Genomic DNA, 19,069 nt, shown 5'->3' on the forward strand with positions numbered 1-19,069 from the left:
ACCTCTATCAGGTCGCCCCTCAACGCCCCTCCATCGTTCCAGTGAGAACAAACCGAGCTTATTCAATCGCTCCTCATAGTTAATGCCCTCCATATCAGGCAACATTCTGGTAAATCTCTTCTGCACTCTCTAAAGCCTCCACATCCTTCTGGTAGTGTGGCGACCAGAATTGAACACTATACTCCAAGTGTGGCCTAACTAAGGTTCTATACAGCCGCGACATGACTTGCCAATTCTTATACTCAATGCCCCGGCCAATGAAGGCAAGCATGCCGTATGCCTTGTTGACTACCTTCTCCACCTGTGTTGCCCCTTTCAGTGACCTGTAGACCTGTACACCTAGATCTCTCTGACTTTCAATACTCGAGGGTTCTACCATTCACTGTATATTCCCTACCTGCATTAGACCTTCCAAAATGCATTACCTCACATTTGTCCGGATTAAACTCCATCTGCCATCTCTCCGTCCAAGTCTCCAAACAATCTAAATCCTGCTGTATCCTCTGACAGTCCTCATCGCTATCCGCAATTCCACCAACCTTTGTGTCGTCTGCAAACTTACATTTTCTTCCAAATCATTTATATACTACAAAGAGCAAAGGTCCCAGCACAGATCCCTGCGGAACACCACTAGTCACAGTCCTCCAATTAGAAAAGCATCCTTCCATTGATACTCTCTGCCTTCTATGACCTAGCCAGTTCTGTATCCACCTTGCCAGCTCACCCCGATCACGTGTGACTTCACCTTTTGTACTGGTCTACCATGAGGGGCCTTGTCAAAGGCCTTACTGAAGTCCATATAGACAACATCCACTGCTCTACCTGCATCAATCATCTTTCTGACCTCCACGAAAAACTCTATCAACTCTACCCTTGTTGCATAAACGTTCAGGGCAACTGTCACCTTGATGGCCACCGGGTGCAAGGGTCCTCCCCTATATCTCCCCAGCTCCAGGTGCGTTATGATGTGGCAGATAATCTGTACATTCACCCTGGTCAGCAAGGGAGGTATGTGCAGTGAAATCACATACTTGAATGATTGGAATGCACTTAGTACACTTACATCTCAGTGTTTACAACCATTGGGGATTCACCACAGGCCACTGAAGGGTGAAGGGAGGTGAATGGATCAAAGCTGCAGATGGCTTTAATGACCTATCAATCACAGACCACTGCTCAAAAGCAATAAATGGCTTGCAGATCCTGGATCTGTGGGAACCAGACACTGACACAGCTGTTCTCCTTTGAGGAATGGACACATGGAGCTGCAAGGTAAGTATTACAACTATAATGCTTCCCACGGCCCCTGTCAGGGCCGCTCTCTGGTTTCCAGGCAAGGCTGTATTTTCTGGGGTGGGTCTGTGGAGGGACCGGGGTTCCCTTAGTCAGCAGGTCCCTGGGGGTGTCCCTTTAGTCAGGGGTTCCCTGTGGGGGACGGGGGGTTCTCCTTATCTCCAGGGTCCCTGTGGGGGGTCTCCCTATCACAGGGGTCCCTGTGGGTGGACTCCATATCTCTGGGGTCTTGGGAGGTGCAAGTCGAGTGTGTGTGTGTGTGGGGGGGGGGGGGGGTTACCCAGGCAATCTGGGGGTTGGAGGCTGCTGTGCAGTGTGGAAGGTTAGGGCGGGGGGGGGGGGGGGGGGGGGGGGGGGGGGGGTCGGGACCAATTTGCAGTGGCCCACGATAGTAGAGATCATAAGTGAACCATGCACAGATGATTGCCGGCCGCAGGGACCAGAGAATCGCGGGAGGGCAGAACATCGAGTGCTGTGCCCGCTAAGTGGATGCAAATGGATCATTACGACTAATTTCCATTTAATTATATGCTCCCACTGACATGCGGCATGGATTCGTTCCCGCCACCAATGGGCGGGGGGGTCGGAGCATCGCAATAGCTTCGACGTCAATCCCAATATTGCCCCAACGCCCGATTCTCCGTCCCATCGGGGAACGCATTCCGGGCGTCCAGGGACGGAGAATCCAGCCTTCAATGTCTGTGCTGGTTTGATCTGCAATAGAGGCTGTTGTTTCTCATCAAGTCCTGACACATACAGAACCACGAGCATGCAGTTATCGGGACTCATCTGAACAATGCCTGGAGCTGCCTGCGGAGTTCAGGATGGAGGGCGCCCACAATCCTGAAACACCACAGTTGTGAGTCAGGGTGCATCTGCAGGTCGAGTTTTTACATGAGGTGTCCTGGAGGTGGTCCATCTTCCAACCTCACAATGTTCCTGCAGGTTTATCTTACCCGAACAGGCGCCGGAATGTGGCGACTGGGGGCTTTTCACAGTAACTTCATTGAAGCCTACTCGTGACAATAACCGATTTTCATTTCATTTCATTTCTCAGATGGTCCAACTTCCAGTCTCAGAGTGCTCTTGGAGATCTGTCTTAATTTGCAGGAGATCCATCACCTTTCTTCAATACTGGGTCAGTGATGTTGGATACCTTTTCAATATGGCACCCGGGCACTAGGTGGACTACGTGCCATCCAGGCCTTCCCCGCCACTAAATACGGTGGAAATGCCCGGATGTATTATTAATGAGGTTGGGACAGGAAGATGTGGCGTGGTTCCCCACCAGACGTGTTCCCACCCCCACCGGCCGTGTTCCCACCCCCACCATGGCACTGACCCACCACGGCACTTAGTCTCAAAATGGGAGAATTCCACCCCATGTTCCAAGGGGTGGATCAAATGGCTTCTGCTCTCAAGTCTTTAGACAAGAAGGATCACAACAGAGGTCACATGACTACGACAAGCTTACAACAAGTCGCATTGTACAAAGGCACTTTTCAAAAATGACTAATCTGAAAATCACTTACCTTTCTGTGATGACACACTGACGGCTTGTATTTCCCAAGTAGTAATTGAGTCTTTAAGATAACCAGATACCTCCTTTGTGACAACGCTGATTAAGAAAAATAAAAATATATTTCCACTGAATACTTCTTGACCAACACTGTGAACACCTTGACTATAATTGTCATTTATTTGTGAAATCAACTACTGAACTGTTGCGACCCTTTGTTTGGCTGTCACCTATTAACCTATATTCAAGGTTATACAAACCATTATTGGTTTTATGGGTAGGTAATGAGTGCTCTGCCTAAAGGCAGGTCCTTGCCTCATTCTCTGCCGATGCTTCATGCTGCGCTGTTTTTCTTGGCGTTTTTGTCAATTTGCCATTGCCATTTCTGGGGCACAGTGAGGAGGTAAGTCCCAAGTCTACCTCAGCTGGAATGGGAGTTGAACCTGTCCTGTTGCCGTTATTCTAAACCATAAACTAGCCATCAAACCAACTAGCTAAGTTAACCAGCAGCCTCCTCCTCCAACCGCTAAGAAATCCAAACACTACAGAGTAAAAATTTATGTTTGCTGAGTGTAATCTTTCTCGGAGTGTCAGTATGGCTCAGTTGGTAGACGGTTAGCCGCTAAGTCAGAAGGTTGTGGTTCCAGTCCCACTTTGGGACTTGAGCACAAAAATCTTGCCTGAGGCTCCAGTGTGGTACTGAGGGATTGCTGCACAATCTGGGGTGCCGTCTTTCACGTTATACATTAAACTGCTCTCTCAGGTGAAATTAAATATCCTATAGACACTATTTCAGAGAAGAGCAGGAGAGTTCTTGGAGTGTCCTGCCCAATATCCCTCAAACAACATCAGAAAAAAAGACTGTTAACTGATCACTTTCAGTCCACCTTTCCAATACCTGCACATGATTCATCTGTCTTTTTCTTCCACTTCCTCAACTTCTTTGCCTCCATTTCTGAGACTAGGCTATCAACAATTTTAACTACCTTGACTATGCTTCCCCAGACACTGCTTCCTGTAAGGACTCTATTCCACTCTCCAAGTTTCTCCATCTCCACAGCATCTATTCTGAGAATGCAACATTACATACTTGTGTTATCAATATGCCTTTCTTTTCCAACAACTCCTACCCCTGCCCCCACCATGGTTTACAGGGTCCTTGACTGGGACTCACTTAGTGCCAGGGGCTTAGACGGGGCGGAGTTTGTAAGGAGCATCCAGGAGGGCTTCTTAAAACAATATGTAGACAGTCCAACTAGGGAAGGGGCGGTACTGGACCTGGTATTGGGGAATGAGCCCGGCCAGGTGGTAGATGTTTCAGTAGGGGAGCATTTCGGTAACAGTGACCACAATTCAGTAAGTTTTAAAGTACTGGTGGACAAGGATAAGAGTGGTCCTAGGATGAATGTGCTAAATTGGGGGAAGGCTAATTATAACAATATTAGGCGGGAACTGAAGAACATAGATTGGGGGCGGATGTTTGAGGGCAAATCAACATCTGACATGTGGGAGGCTTTCAAGTGGCAGTTGAAAGGAATTCAGGACCGGCATGTTCCTGTGAGGAAGAAGGATAAATACGGCAATTTTCGGGAACCATGGATGACGAGAGATATTGTAGGCCTCGTCAAAAAGAAAAAGGAGGCATTTGTCGGGGCTAAAAGGCTGGGAACAGACGAAGCCTGCGTGGAATATAAGGAAAGTAGGAAGGAACTTAAGCAAGGAGTCAGGAGGGCTAGAAGGGGTCACGAAAAGTCATTGGCAAATAGGGTTAAGGAAAATCCCAAGGCTTTTTACACGTACATAAAAAGCAAGAGGGTAGCCAGGGAAAGGGTTGGCCCACTGAAGGATAGGCAAGGGAATCTATGTGTGGAGCCAGAGGAAATGGGCGAGGTACTAAATGAATACTTTGCATCAGTATTCACCAAAGAGAAGAAATTGGTAGATGTTGAGTCTGGAGAAGGGTGTGTAGATAGCCTGGGTCACATTGAGATCCAAAAAGACGAGGTGTTGGGTGTCTTAAAAAATATTAAGGTAGATAAGTCCCCAGGGCCTGATGGAATCTACCCCAGAATACTGAAGGAGGCTGGAGAGGAGATTGCTGAGGCCTTGACAGAAATCTTTGGATCCTCGCTGTCTTCAGGGGATGTCCCGGAGGACTGGAGAATAGCCAATGTTGTTCCTCTGTTTAAGAAGGGTAGCAAGGATAATCCCAGGAACTACAGGCCGGTGAGCCTTACTTCAGTGGTAGGGAAATTACTGGAGAGAATTCTTCGAGACAGGATCTACTCCCATTTGGAAGCAAATGGACGTATTAGTGAGAGGCAGCACGGTTTTGTGAAGGGGAGGTCGTGTCTCACTAACTTGATAGAGTTTTTCGAGGAGGTCACTAAGATGATTGATGCAGGTGGGGCAGTGGATGTTGTCTATATGGACTTCAGTAAGGCCTTTGACAAGGTCCCTCGTGGTAGACTAGTACAAAAGGTGAAGTCACACGGGATCAGGGGTGAGCTGGCAAGGTGGATACAGAACTGGCTAGGCCATAGAAGGCAGAGAGTAGCAATGGAAGGATGCTTTTCTCATTGGAGGGCTGTGACCAGTGGTGTTCCACAGGGATCAGTGCTGGGACCTTTGCTCTTTGTAGTATATAAATGATTTGGAGGAAAATGTAACTGGTCTGATTAGTAAGTTTGCAGATGACACAAAGGTTGGTGGAATTGCGGATAGCGATGAGGACTGTCGGAGGATACAGCAGGATTTAGATTGTTTGGAGACTTGGGCAGAGAGATGGCAGATGGAGTTTAATCCGGACAAATGTGAGGTAATGCATTTTGGAAGGTCTAATGCAGGTAGGGAATATACAGTGAATGGTAGAACCCTCAAGAGTATTGAAAGTCAAAGAGATCTAGGAGTACAGGTCCACAGGTCATTGAAAGGGGCAACACAGGTGGAGAAGGTAGTCAAGAAGGCATACGGCATGCTTGCCTTCATTGGCCGGGGCATTGAGTATAAGAATTGGCAAGTCATGTTGCAGCTGTATAGAACCTTAGTTAGGCCACACTTGGAGTATAGTGTTCAATTCTGGTCGCCACACTACCAGAAGGGTGTGGAGGCTTTAGAGAGGGTGCAGAAGAGATTTACCAGAATGTTGCCTGGTATGGAGGGCATTAGCTATGAGGAGCGGTTGAATAAACTCGGTTTGTTCTCACTGGAACGAAGGAGGTTGAGGGGAGACCTGATAGAGGTATACAAAATTATGAGGGGCATAGACAGAGTGGATAGTCAGAGGCTTTTCCCCAGGGTAGAGGGGTCAATTACTAGGGGGCATAGGTTTAAGGTGAGAGGGGCAAGGTTTAGAGTAGATGTACGAGGCAAGTTTTTTACGCAGAGGGTAGTGGGTGCCTGGAACTCGCTACCGGAGGAGGTGGTGGAAGCAGGGACGATAGTGACATTTAAGGGGCATCTTGACAAATACATGAATAGGATGGGAATAGAGGGATACGGACCCAGGAAGTGTAGAAGATTGTAGTTTAGTCGGGCAGCATGGTCGGCACGGGCTTGGAGGGCCGAAGGGCCTGTTCCTGTGCTGTACATTTCTTTGTTCTTTGTTGACTGTGTTCACATACTTCTGATTTCACCCCTTTCTCTCCCTCCAGAACTACAAGAGGCTCCACTCACCTTCCGCCCATTAGCAACTGTACACAAAGGATCATGCTCAGCCATTCCAACACTTCCAGAATGATGCCATCACCAAACAAACTTCCCCTTGTGTCCCAATGATGCTGCGCCGTCACAACAACCTGATCCACTCCCAACAAACTGGCCCATTCCTATGACACCTTTCCATGCTCGCACAGATGATGCAACTCATGTTTTTTGAGAGAGAAATTATTTTAATTAAATTTTTAACATTTCATACAAAAGAATATAAAAGACAGTGGGCGGGATTCTCCGACCCGCCACACCCGATTTCTGGTGCGGCGCACCCCCACCCGCAGCAGGATCCTTCCTCCCGGCAGTGGGCCAATTGGGTTTCCCGTTATGGCCATCCACACGCAGTCAGGAAATCCGCGGGTGTGAGGGCACTGCCGGTGAGATGGAGGATCTCGTCGGCGGAGAATCCAGCCCATGGAATCTTGGTTCAACAACAAACACTTTTTACAAAGACTCTCACCTTTACACTCACCTTCCACGCACCATCTGAGCTGTCCGCCCATAAACAAGTAAACTTTAGCAGTGACCAATTCTTTGAAAAACACTATGAATGGTTGGCACCTTCGATATCAACAGTCAATCGACCTTCTCAAAGTGTATTTGACCTTATCAAGTCACACAAACTCCATCAAATCACCTAGCTACATCAAAGCCTTTGGTGGTGCCACTATCCTCCAGCCCAAAAAGATACACATCCGAGCCACCAACAAAGCAAACAGCAGGACTTCAGCCCCTGCTCCCATCCACAGTTCTGGCACTTCGGAGACCCCAGAATTCGCCACCAGTGGACTGGGTTTCACCTTCACATTCAGACTCGCTGACATGGTGTCAAAAAAGGACCCCCAAAACTCCATCAGCTTGGGGCACGACCAGAACATGTGCGTGTGATGTGTGGGCCCCTTTGAACAATGCTCACACCTACCTTCTGTCCCTTAAAAAAAAGCGGCTTATCCTCGCTTTAGTGAGGTGAGCTCGAAAAACTACTTTTAACTGAATGAGGCTCAGCCTCGCGTAAGATGATGTTGCATTCACCCGCCTCATAGCACACCCTTTCCTCTCCTATTCCTCTCAATTCCACCATCCATTTCACACCACTTCAACACCTTCTCTGCATTAGCTGCCCAACAGTAATATAACAGATTGTGCAGCGCGAGGACACCCGCCTGTCTCGCCCTCAGAAGCATCCCCCTTCGAATATTCAAGACTTTGCACGCCAGATAAACCCTGTCATAAGCCAGTCTGCCTCTTGAAAAAACAATTTGGGCAGAAACTCTGGGAGACACAGAATAGGAATTTAGGCAAATATATCCATTCAAACCGACTGAACTCGACCTGCTAGAGATAGCAGAGGGCCGTCACACCTCTGCTGATCTGCCTTGACCCACCCCACCAAGCTCGTATAATTCAGCTCCTGTAACTGTCCCCACTCTCCTGTCACTCGTACACCCAAGTACTGGAAGCTGGTCCCTACCTATCAAAACTGCAGCCCCCTTGCTAATAATAATCTTGATGAGTGTCACAAGTAGGCTTACATTGACACTGCAATAAAGTTACTGTGAAAATCCCACAGTTGCCACACTCCGACACCTGTTCGGGTACACAGAGGAAGAATTCAGAATGTCCAATTCACCTAACAAGCACGTATTTCAGGACTTGTGGGAGGAAACCGGAGCGCCCGGAGGAAACGCACGCAGACACGGGGAGAACGTGCAGTCTTCGCACAGACAGTGACCCAAGCCGAGAATCGAACCCGGGACCCTGGCGCTGTAAAGCAACAGTGCTAACCACTCTGCTACTGTGCACCCATATCATGTATCGCCATCCCAGGTCTACAGTCACCTTCTTCATGGGGATCAGGGGTTATGGGGAGAAGACAGGAGAATGGGGATCAGAAAATATCAACCATGATTGAATGGTGGAGCAGACTCGATGGGCCGTGTGGCCTAATTCTGCTCCTATGTCTTATGGTCTTATGTGGAAACAAGCTCGTTAATTGATTAGGATTGCCACCCCATGGGCCGAGTGGAAAGCCTGGCTCACCAAGGTCTTCCGGAGCCTAACCTGGTCTCATTCCCGCATGTGCATCTCCTGTAAAGACACGACATCGGCTCCGAACTCTTTCGGTGGGAAAAAGTCCTCTCCCTTTTAACTGTTCCCCAAGGCCCTGCACATTCCTCAGGATCAGGCGTGTCGGGGGCTTCACACCACCCTACAGCCGTGAGTCAGCCATCACCACCTCGATAGGTCAAACACTCCTCAACAATATCCAGGCCCTTGGGCAACCGAAGAGAACTACCTGCCTCACCTTGAAGACGAGACAAAAATAAACTTCTGATCATAGCTAGTTCTGCACCCCCACCCCCCCCCCCCCCCCCCCACCCCCGCCACATAGGTCGGTAGAGAACTTGCCACCTGTATTAACCCCGTTCCCCTCTCAACCAACCATGCTAGACTCATCGCCAGTCTGATTGGCCCAAGAAGTCAATTTCCCACACCACTCCCATTAGCTAGTCTGACTGTTCACGCTAGCAAGGTGACCACCGCCACCCCCCTGATGTCTGATCCCCTAACACCACTGAACCCAAGACCTGTGATCCCCGTCGCCCACCCTGGTCCCACATCCTACCATCCCCATATAGCTAATCGCCTACAGAACAAAGAGAAAACCAAACAGAGAATTCGTCTCATCATCAACAAGCAAATGACATAGCCACAGAGAGCAAGACAAACATAACCCACAATAACGTAGTATATTATAATAACCACTGCTCAGCCTCCAGCAAAAGAAAAAAATCCATGACCATAACCCCCAATATAACAATATTGAGAGTTGCCCCAGGCTCATTTGTACAAACAAGAAAAAATAGAGCAAAAAAGAACCAGTCGAACTGCCCGACCCTCCATAAACCTCCCTGACAAAGCCCTCAGCTTGCTCGGGCAAGTCTAAATAGTGATCCCTCGAGTCCAATGTGACCCTCAGCCTCGTCGTATAAACCACTCCAAACTGCACACTCTTTTTTATAAAGAACCGCCTCCATCTTGTTGAAGACTGCTCTTCTTCTTGCCAATTCAGAGCCACTGCCTTGGTAAATGTGCACTGTGTTGCCATCTCAGTTGATATTCTGTTGTTTGGCCCATTGCAGGACCCGCTCCTTCCTCGGATAGCTACGGATCGAATGATTACTACACATGGTGGCTTGTTCAGCTTTGGCTTCTGTCTCAGGGCTCGGTGCACCTTGTCTAATTCTGACAGAGCAAACTCCTCATCACCACCCACCAGTCGGGAGAACATTGTTGAAAAATATTCGATTGGCTTTGCGCCCTCCGATCCCTCTGGCGGCCCAACGGTCCGAACATTCAAGCGCCTCGATCTGTTCTCCTGATCATCAACCTTGGTTTTCAGGCCCTTGTTTTGCTCTGGCAGAATCAGCATTTCGGCATCCAATGAAACCAGTCAGTCCTCACGGCCAGACAGAATCTCTTCAACACCCTTTATTGTCTCACCCTGTTCCATCACAGCCCTGACAGTTTTGCCCAACTGCTCCTCGAGGGGCCCAATGCCACCTCGACGGAGGTTTTAAAAGACTGCTTCAGTTCCCTGGCCTGCCTCTCAAACCTGCCATCCACATGCCTTCAAAATGTTTCAAGCTCTTGTGCTAGCGTCCTCGTCAGGGTTTCTAAAGTGACAGGCGCACCTGATTCCTCCGCCATCTTGTCTCCCTCGTGGTTTTGTACCGGGATCGCAACCTGAGATTGCTTCCCTGCAGCCTTCTTCAATGTTGTTTAATACATCCTCTCAGCATTTTAAACCTTTGCCCTGGTAAGCTTCTGGGTTAATAACCCGGAAAGAAATAAATTGGGGGGCGGAGTGAACAAAAATTAAATCCAGGATGTAAAGGGCCCAAGCTGCTCACACCCTTTTCAATGGTCAGGTCAGCAATTCACTGCGCCGCTTTGGGCCGGTTGTGCTCCTCCACGTGAAGTTTCTGCCCGGGTGCGATCCTCCCAAAGATGTTTCTGTCCGAGTGCGATCCTCCCAGTGATGTTTCTGTCCGAGTGCGCCTCTCCCAGTGATGTTTCTGTCCGAGTGCGCTCCTCTCCACGATGTTTCTGTCCGAGTGCGCTCCTCTCCACGATGTTTCTGGCCGGGTACGCTCCTCTCCACGATGTTTCTGTCCGAGTGTGATCCTCCCCATTATGTTTCTATCCGAGTCCGCTCCTCTCCACAACGTTTCTGTCCAAGTGCGCTCCTCTCCGTGATTTTTCTATCCGAGCGCGCATCTCTCCGTGATGTTTCTGTCCGAGTGCGCTCCTCTCCGTGATGTTTCTGTCCCCGTGCGCTCTTCCTTGTGATGTTTCTTCCGACCCACTTAAGCCCTCACTTCCACCCTATCCCCGTAACCCAATAATCCCATCTAACCTTTTTGGTCATATAAGACAGATGTCAGAGGGAGGTTCTTTACTCAGAGAGTAGTAAGGGCGTGGAATGCCCTGCCTGCAACAGTAGTGGACTCGCCAACACTAAGGGCATTCAAATGGTCATTGGATAGACATATGGACGTTAAGGGAATAGTGTAGATGGGCTGAAGAGTGGTTTCACAGGTCGGCGCAACATCGAGGGCCGAAGGGCCTGTACTGTGCTGTTATGTCCTATGTTCTAAAGGGCAATTTATCATTGCCAATCCACCTAACCGGCACGTCTTTGGATTGTGGGAGGAAACCGGAGCACCCGGAGGAAACCCATGCAGACACGGGGAGAACATGCAGACTCTGCACACTGACCCAGCGGGGAATCGAACCTGGGACCCTGGCGCTGTGAAGCCACAGTGCTATCCACTTGTGCAATCGTGCTGCCCACAAACAGGATTTTTTTTTTTTAAATACACAAAAGCAAGCTCCAGGGGAAGTAAAGGACAGTTAGTTCTAGAAACTAGGGATTGGAAAAGAAGCTCCAGGAATACTGAGCGAAAAAGGAGCAAAGAGGAACTGCCTTTGCTGCTTATGGAAGTTTGGTCTGGAAAGAGAAGAGCTGATGAGGTGGCTACAGACCAGCCACTTATCTGAAGCAATCGTAAGGTTAAATATCCTTATTTACAGTTTTTCAAGCAGTAGTATTCTGTTGGGGACTGAGTACCTGAGTTTGTGCAGAATTTTGAATGCATATTGCAACTCAAGATAAATGAAGCCTGAAAGGAGAGGTGGAAAACCTGGTGCTAGATTTCTTATCAAAACAGTGCAACAGAATCTTTGTTTGACAAAATAATTAGAAAACCCAGAGTTAATTCTGAATGCAACAGCATGGGGGAAATTTGAGGATGAAACCACAGAAAATTAGTTGAGCAGCAAGGGCCATTTGGTTTCAGAGTGGGTTGTTCTCTTCAAAACTGTATACATTTGTGAAGCTAAGGGGGGAGTAAAGGAGTATTGTATTATAATCCAACTTTCCGTGTTTAATCGTTGTTTATTTCTTCTTGCTAAAAACTAATTTGCCGTCCTGTGCCTGTGTTCCTCTACAATTTCTTAAAAAAGTAAAAGTTATGATCCTTTAAGCCAGTGTTCCGCTCTGGAATCTGTCCGTCCAATTGTGACACCAATAGGATCCTAACACTTTGGATTGAAAGAATACTACTGAGTGACAATTTTATGTATTCAGTCATAAGAAGCAGTGCAAATACTACACATTCTTACAAATGCACAATAATAATTTGTACCCTTCTCCGGGATTTGTGGGCAGAGTCTTCAGTAGCCACAGCCAGCTTTCTGGAAAGTCACTTCTGGATATAATATCCTCGTAGGGAGAATAGAAATCATCATCATCACCTGAAGAAGAGAATAAATGGTAATTAGTAAGATGCTGGTCCACATTTTCCATTCCAATTGGAAAGATGAGACCGCATAATTCACAGCTCTATTCGATTTAAGAGGCAGCACCGTGGCCTCACTGTGTCAGGGACCCAGGTTTGATTTGGCCTTGAGTGACTACAGCAGAAGCAGCCAAAGAGGATTCTAGGAGAAGTCAACTCAGTCACGTCGACTGTACTGTGGGTAGCCAAAGAACTCCTTCAGTGACAAACAGGAGGAAGATCATCCAACAGAGGCGGCAGAAGATGATTCTGGCAGAAGTCAACTCAGTCACCTTGATTGTACTGTGGGTAGTCGAAGAACTGGTGTCAAGGGACGGTTAGGTCCGAAAGACTAGATTAGTGTTTCACTCCCTCCTCCTCTGACCAAAAAAACAGGCACTATGAGAAAGACAAGCAAGGTAAGATTCTTATTCTTTTATCTTTCTTAAGTGTACAAGGGCAGGGATGGCAGTTCGGGCAGTGATATTCTCCTCCTGCCAGATGTGGGAGATCAGGGAGCTTTCTAGCATTCCTGACAATTTTATGTCTGCGGGAAGTGTGATCAGCTGCATCTTCTCACAGGCCACGTAGTTTGTTTGGAACAGCAGCTGGACACAATGTGGAGCATCCAGGGGGAAGAGAGTGTGATAGACACCTGGGTGACCACCAGTAGAGGCAAGCAAGCAAGGCCTCCTGTGGCTGTTGCCCTCTCAAAACAGTATACCGTTTTGGATACTTGGGGGGGGGGGCGGGGGGGATAGCCTCTCAGGGGAAGTAACCAGCAACAGCCAGGCCTGTGGCACCACAAATGGTTCTGCTGTAGAGCAGGGTCAGGCTAAGTCCAAGCGAGTGATAGTAGTAGGAGATTCGATAGTCAGGGACACAGACAGGCGTTTCTGTGGCTGCAAATGGGACTCTAGGATGGTGTGTTGCCTCCCTGGTGCCAGGGTCCTGGGTGTTTCTAAATGGCTACAGGGCATCCTGAAACAGGAGGCTAAACAGGCAGATGTCATTGTCTACATTGGTACTAATGTCACAGGCAGGAAGAGGGAAGAGGTCCTGCAAAGACAATTCAGGGAGTTAGGTCGGGAGCTAAAAAGCAGTACCTCTATGGTAGTTATCTCAGGATTACTTCCAGACCATGTGCCAGTATGGCTTGGAACGGAGAGATAGTAAAATTGAATACGTGGCTAAAGAGCTGGTGTAGGAGGGAGGGATTTAGATATATGTATCACTGGGATGTGTTCTGGGAAGACCTGTACAATAAGGGCGGGTTGCTCCTGAACTGGAGGGACACCAATATCCTGGGCAGGAGGTTTGCTCGTGCTAAAGAGAAAATGCTGGAAAATCTCAGCAGGTCTGGCAGCATCTGTAGGGACAGAAAAGAGCTAACTTTTCAAGTTCAGATGACCCTTTGTCAAAGCTTTTATCCAGTGTTTGCTAGTGCTGATCGGGAGGGTTTAAACCAGTGTAAATGGATTGGGAACTGGAACAGCTGGTCAGTAAGTGTAGAGACTGGAGAAAAAAGTGAGACTGAGATAAACATAGCGCAGATTAAGAGCAGGCAGAGGGAAGCCGCAGGGCTCAACGGGACTGTAGGTCTGGAGTGTGTTTGCTTCAATGCAAGAAGTATAACAGGTAAAACAGATGAACAGGGAACCTGGATTACTGCATGGAACTATGATGTAATTGCAATTACGGAGGTATGTTTAAAGGAGGGACAGGACTGACAGCTTAACATTCTGGGATATCAAGGCAGCATGGTGGCACAGTGGTTAGCACTGCTGCCTCACTGCACCGAGGTCCCAGCTCTGGGTCACTGTCCGTGTGGAGTTTGCACATTCTCCCCGTGTTTGCGTGGGTTTCACCCCCACAACCCAAAGATGTGCAGGCTAGGTGGATTGGACAGGCTAAATTGCCCCTTAATTGAAAAAAATGAATTGGGTAGTCTAAATTTTTAAAAAACAGTCCAGGATACCGTTGTTTTAGACAGGACAGAAGGGGAAAAAAAGAGAGTTGCATTGTTGACTAGGGAGCAGATGACAGCTGTGTTGAGTGAGGACACATTGGAGGGATCTTGTCGTGAGTCATGATGGGTGGAGCTCAGAAATAAGAAGAGTGAAATCACAATGTTGGGAGTATACTATAGACCTCCCAACAGCCCGCAGGAGACAGAGGAGCAGTTGTGTAGTCATATACTGAAAAGGTGTGAAAAAAGCAGGGTAATTGTGATGGGTGACTTTAACTTCGCCCATATTGACTGGGAATCCCTTACAGCCCGAGGCTCGGATGAAGTGCATTTGTTAGATGTGTCCAGGAGGGCTTTTTTGATAGTGTGTTGACAATCCAACCCAGGAGAGGGCCATACTAGACTTGGTATTGGGGAATGAGCCAGGCCAGGTGATTGATGTTTCAGTGGAGGAGCATTATTAGCGACCATAATTCCACAAGGTTCTGGGTAGTCATGGGTAAGGACAAGAGTGGCTTGTGGGTGAGGGTGCTTAATTGGGCAAGGGCCAATTACATCCAAATTAGACAGGAACTGGGGAATGTGGATTGTGAACGGCTATTTGAGGGCAAATCCACGTCTGACATGTGGGAGGCTTTTAAAGGCCAGTTGATCGAAGTGCAGGACAGGTATGTCCCCGCAAAAATTAAGGATAGAAAAGGATAGAGATTCGGGAACTATGGATGCAAGGGAAATTGTAGGGTTAGTCAAAAGGAAAAAGTAAGCATCCGATAGGTCGAGGCATCGAAAAATTGACAAAGTCCTTGAGGAGTTCAGTGAAAGTGGGAAGGAACTTAAACGTGGAATGAGGTGGACTAAAAGGGGCCATGAAATGTCTTTAGCAAACATTGTCAAGGAGAAATCCAAGGCTTTTTATGCATATATTAGGAGCAAGAGAGTAGCAAGAGAAAGAGGTTTCGTGAAGGGTAGGTCGTGCCTCACAAACCTTAGAGTTCTTTGAGAAGGTGACCAAACAGGTGGATGAGGGTAAAGCAGTTGATGTGGTGTATATGGATTTCAGTAAAGCCTTTAGAATCATAGAGAATCATAGAAGTTTACAGCATGGAAACAGGCCCTTCGGCCCAACCAGTCCATGTCACCCAGTTTTTACCATTAAGCTAGTCCCAGTTGCCCGCACTTGGCCCATAACCCTCTATACCCATCTTACCCATGTAACTATCTAAATGCTTTTTAAAAGACACAATTATAGAACGACACAATTATAGTTTGATAAGGTTCCCCACGGTAGGCTACTGCAGAAAATACAGAAGCATGGGATTCAGGGAGATTTAGCAGTTTGGATCAGAAATTGGCTAGCTGGAAGAAGACAAAGGGTGGGGGTTGATGGGAAGTGTTCAGACTGGAGTCCAGTTACTAGTGGTGTACCACAAGGATCTGTTTTGGGGCCACTGCTGTTTGTCATTTTTATAAATGACCTGGAGGAGGGTGTAGAAGGATGGGTGAGTAAATGTGCAGATGACACTAAAGTCGGTGGAGTTGTGGACAGTGCGGAAGGATGTTACAAGTTACAGAGGGACATAGATAAGCTGCAGCGCTGGACTGAGAGATGGCAAATGGAGTTTAATGCAGAAAAGTGTGAGGTGATTCATTTTGGAAGGAATAACAGGAAGACAGAGTACTGGGCTAATGGTAAGATTCTTGGCCGTGTGGATGAGCAGAGAGATCTCGGTGTCCATGTACATAGATCCCTGAAAGTTGCCACTCAGGTTGAGAGGGTTGTTAAGAAGGCGTACGGTGTGTTAGCTTTTATTGGTAGAGGGATTGAGTTTCGGAGCCATGAGGTAATGTTGCAGCTGTACAAAACTCTGGTGCGGCCGCATTTGGAGTATTGCATGCAATTCTGGTCACCGCATTATAGGAAGGATGTGGTAGCATTGGAAAGGGTGCAGAGGAGATTTACCAGAATGTTGCCTGGTATGGAGGGAAGATCTTATGAGGAAAGGCTGAGGGACTTGAGGCTGTTTTTGTTAGAGAGAAGAAGGTTGAGAGGTGACTTAATTGAGGCATACAAGATGATCAGAGGATTGGATAGTTTTGTAAGGTCAACGAAGAATCCAGCACGAGTTTTAAGGATACAAAGTAATAACGTTTATTTACTATAACAATATATACATAACAGTAGCAGTAACTTCCCTTGCTACCTTCTCCTTCCTGCTGGTTCCAGAACTGGCCAGCTTATTTATACTAGGAGTTTCTCCGCCCCCCCTCATTGGGGAAGCTCATACTCCCACAGGATTGTGGGATCGTCATTAGTCCCCAGCCAATCGTAAGTAGGCAGGTTATAACAGATAGGGTGGACAGAGAGAGCATTTTCCTCAGATGGTGATGTCTAGCACGAGGGGACATAGCTTTAAATTGAGGGGAGATAGATATAAGACAGACGTCAGAGGTAGGCTCTTTACTCAGAGAGTAGTAAGGGTGTGGAATGCCCTGCCTGCAACAGTAGTGGACTCGCCAACACTAAGGGTATTCAAATGGTCATTGGACAGACATATGGACGATAAGGGAATAGTGTAAATGGGCTTTAGAGTGGTTTCAGAGGTCGGCGCAACATCGAGGGCCGAAGGGCCTGTACTGCGCTGTAATGTTCTATGTTCTATGTTCTAAAAGTAGGCCCACTCAAGGACAATGGGGGGAAGTTTTGCATGGAACCACAGGAGTTGGTGAAATCCTTAATGGGAGAATGTTGAGGTCAGGGATAGTTGTGTGAACACTCTTTGAGAATGTCAATAATAATAATAATCTTTATTAGTGTCAAGTAGGCTTACATTAACAGTGCAATGAAGTTACTGTGAAAATCCCCTAGTCACCACACTCTGGCGCCTGTTCGGGTTCACTGAGGGAGAATTCAGAATGTCCAATTCACCTAACAGTTGGGACTTGTGGAAGGAAACTGGAGCACCCAGAGGAAACCGACGCAGGCACGGGGAGAGTGCAGACTCCACACAGTGACCCAAGCCGGGAATCCTGGCAAGATGAAGCACCAATGCTAACCACTGTGCTACCGTGCCGCCCACATGCTACCATGCCGCCCATATTTATAAAGGAGGAAGTGTTGAGGATCTTAAATTGCATTAAGGTAGATAAGTCCCCAGGGCCGGATGGGATCTATCCCAGGTTACTGCGAGAGGTAAGGGGAGAAATAGCTTGGGCCTTAACAGATATCTTCACATCTTCTTTGGCCACAGGTGAGATTACTGGAGTATAGCCAATGTTGTTCCCTTGTTTTAGAAAGAATGCAGGAACAATCCAGCAAATTATAGACTGGTGAGCCTGACATCAGTGGTGGGGAAGCGTTTGGAAAAGATACTGAGGGACAGGATATATATGCACATTTGGAGGAAAATGGACTAGTTAGTGTCAGGCAGCATGGTTTTGTTCAGGGAAGGTCATGTCTCACCAACTTGATTGAGTTTTTTGAAGAGGTGACAAAGAAAACTGATGAGGGACGGGCTGTGGATGTAGTTTATATGGTAAGAAGTCTTACAACACCAGGTTAAAGTTCAACAGGTTTGTTTCAAACACTAGCTTTCGGAGCACTGCTCCTTCCTCAGGTGAATGAAGAGGTATGTTCCAGAAACATATATATATATGGACAAAGTCAAAGATGCAAGACGATACTTTGTTGGAATTTAACCTGGTGTTGTAAGACTTCTTACTGTGCTCACTCCAGTCCAACACCGGCATCTCCACATGGTAGTTTATATGGACTTTAGCAAGGCATTTGACAAGATCCGACATGATAGACTGGTACAAAGACTAAAAATCACATGGGATTCAGGGTGGGTTGGCCAGATGGATACAGAACCGGCTTGGTTATAGAAGGCAGCGAGTAGCGGTGAAAGGGTGTTTTTCAGAATGGAGATCTGTAGCTAGTGGTGTTCTGTAGGGATCAGTGCTGGACCTCTGTTGTTTGTAGTACATATAAATGATCTGGAAGAAAATGTGGGTGGTCTGATTAGTAAGTTTGCGGATGAGACGAAGATTGGTGGAGTTGCTGATAGTGCCCAGGATTGTCAGAGGATATAACAGGATAGAGCTAGATTGGAGACTTGGGCTCAGAAATGGCAGGTGGAGTTTAATCTGGACAAATGCAAGGTGATGCATTTTGGAGGAACAAATCTAGGCATGAATTATGCTGTAAATGGCGGAAACCTGAGGAACATTAACGTACAGAGGGCATGCAGGTCCACAGTTCCCTAATTGTTACAAAGGTGGCCCAAGGTGATTTAGAAGGCATATGGCATGCTTGCCTTCGCCAGCTGGGGCATTGAGTACAGGAGTTGGGAAATTATGTTGCAGCTACATAAAACCTTGGTTAGGCCGCATTTGGAGTATTGCGTGCAGTCCTGATCACCACATTATCAGAAGGATTTGGAAGCCTTGGAGAGAGTGCTAAGAAGGTTCACCAGGATGTTCTCCGGTCTCAAAGGTGTTGATTATAAGGAGTGGTTGAATAAGCTAGGATTGGTTTCACTGGAAAGACGGAGGCTGAGGGGAGACCAAACTGATGAGAGGCATACACAGGGGGGATAGGCAGAGGCTTTTTCCAAGGGTGGAAGTGTCAATTGCAAGGGGGCACAGATTCACAGTGAGAGAGGGAAAGTTTAAGGGTGATGTGCGGGACATCTTTTTCACACAGAGAGTGGTGGGTCCCTGGAACCCACTGCCAGA

At 47.6% G+C, this 19,069-nt stretch overlaps 1 protein-coding gene across 1 annotated transcript in view; it reads right to left on the reverse strand.

The window, feature by feature from the left end:
* The window catches only part of LOC140403205 (complement C3-like), a 297,922-nt gene that overhangs the window by 146,715 nt on the left and 132,138 nt on the right, over positions 1-19,069 (reverse strand). The window contains exons 18-19 of the mRNA XM_072490957.1: positions 12,235-12,343; positions 2,826-2,911 (exon numbers count right to left, since the gene is read on the reverse strand). Coding sequence (XP_072347058.1) covers positions 2,826-2,911; positions 12,235-12,343 — 195 coding nt within the window. The remainder of the gene's footprint in view (positions 1-2,825; positions 2,912-12,234; positions 12,344-19,069) is intronic.

Source organism: Scyliorhinus torazame, chromosome 27 (genome assembly GCF_047496885.1).
Source record: "Scyliorhinus torazame isolate Kashiwa2021f chromosome 27, sScyTor2.1, whole genome shotgun sequence".
Lineage (NCBI taxonomy): Eukaryota > Metazoa > Chordata > Chondrichthyes > Carcharhiniformes > Scyliorhinidae > Scyliorhinus > Scyliorhinus torazame.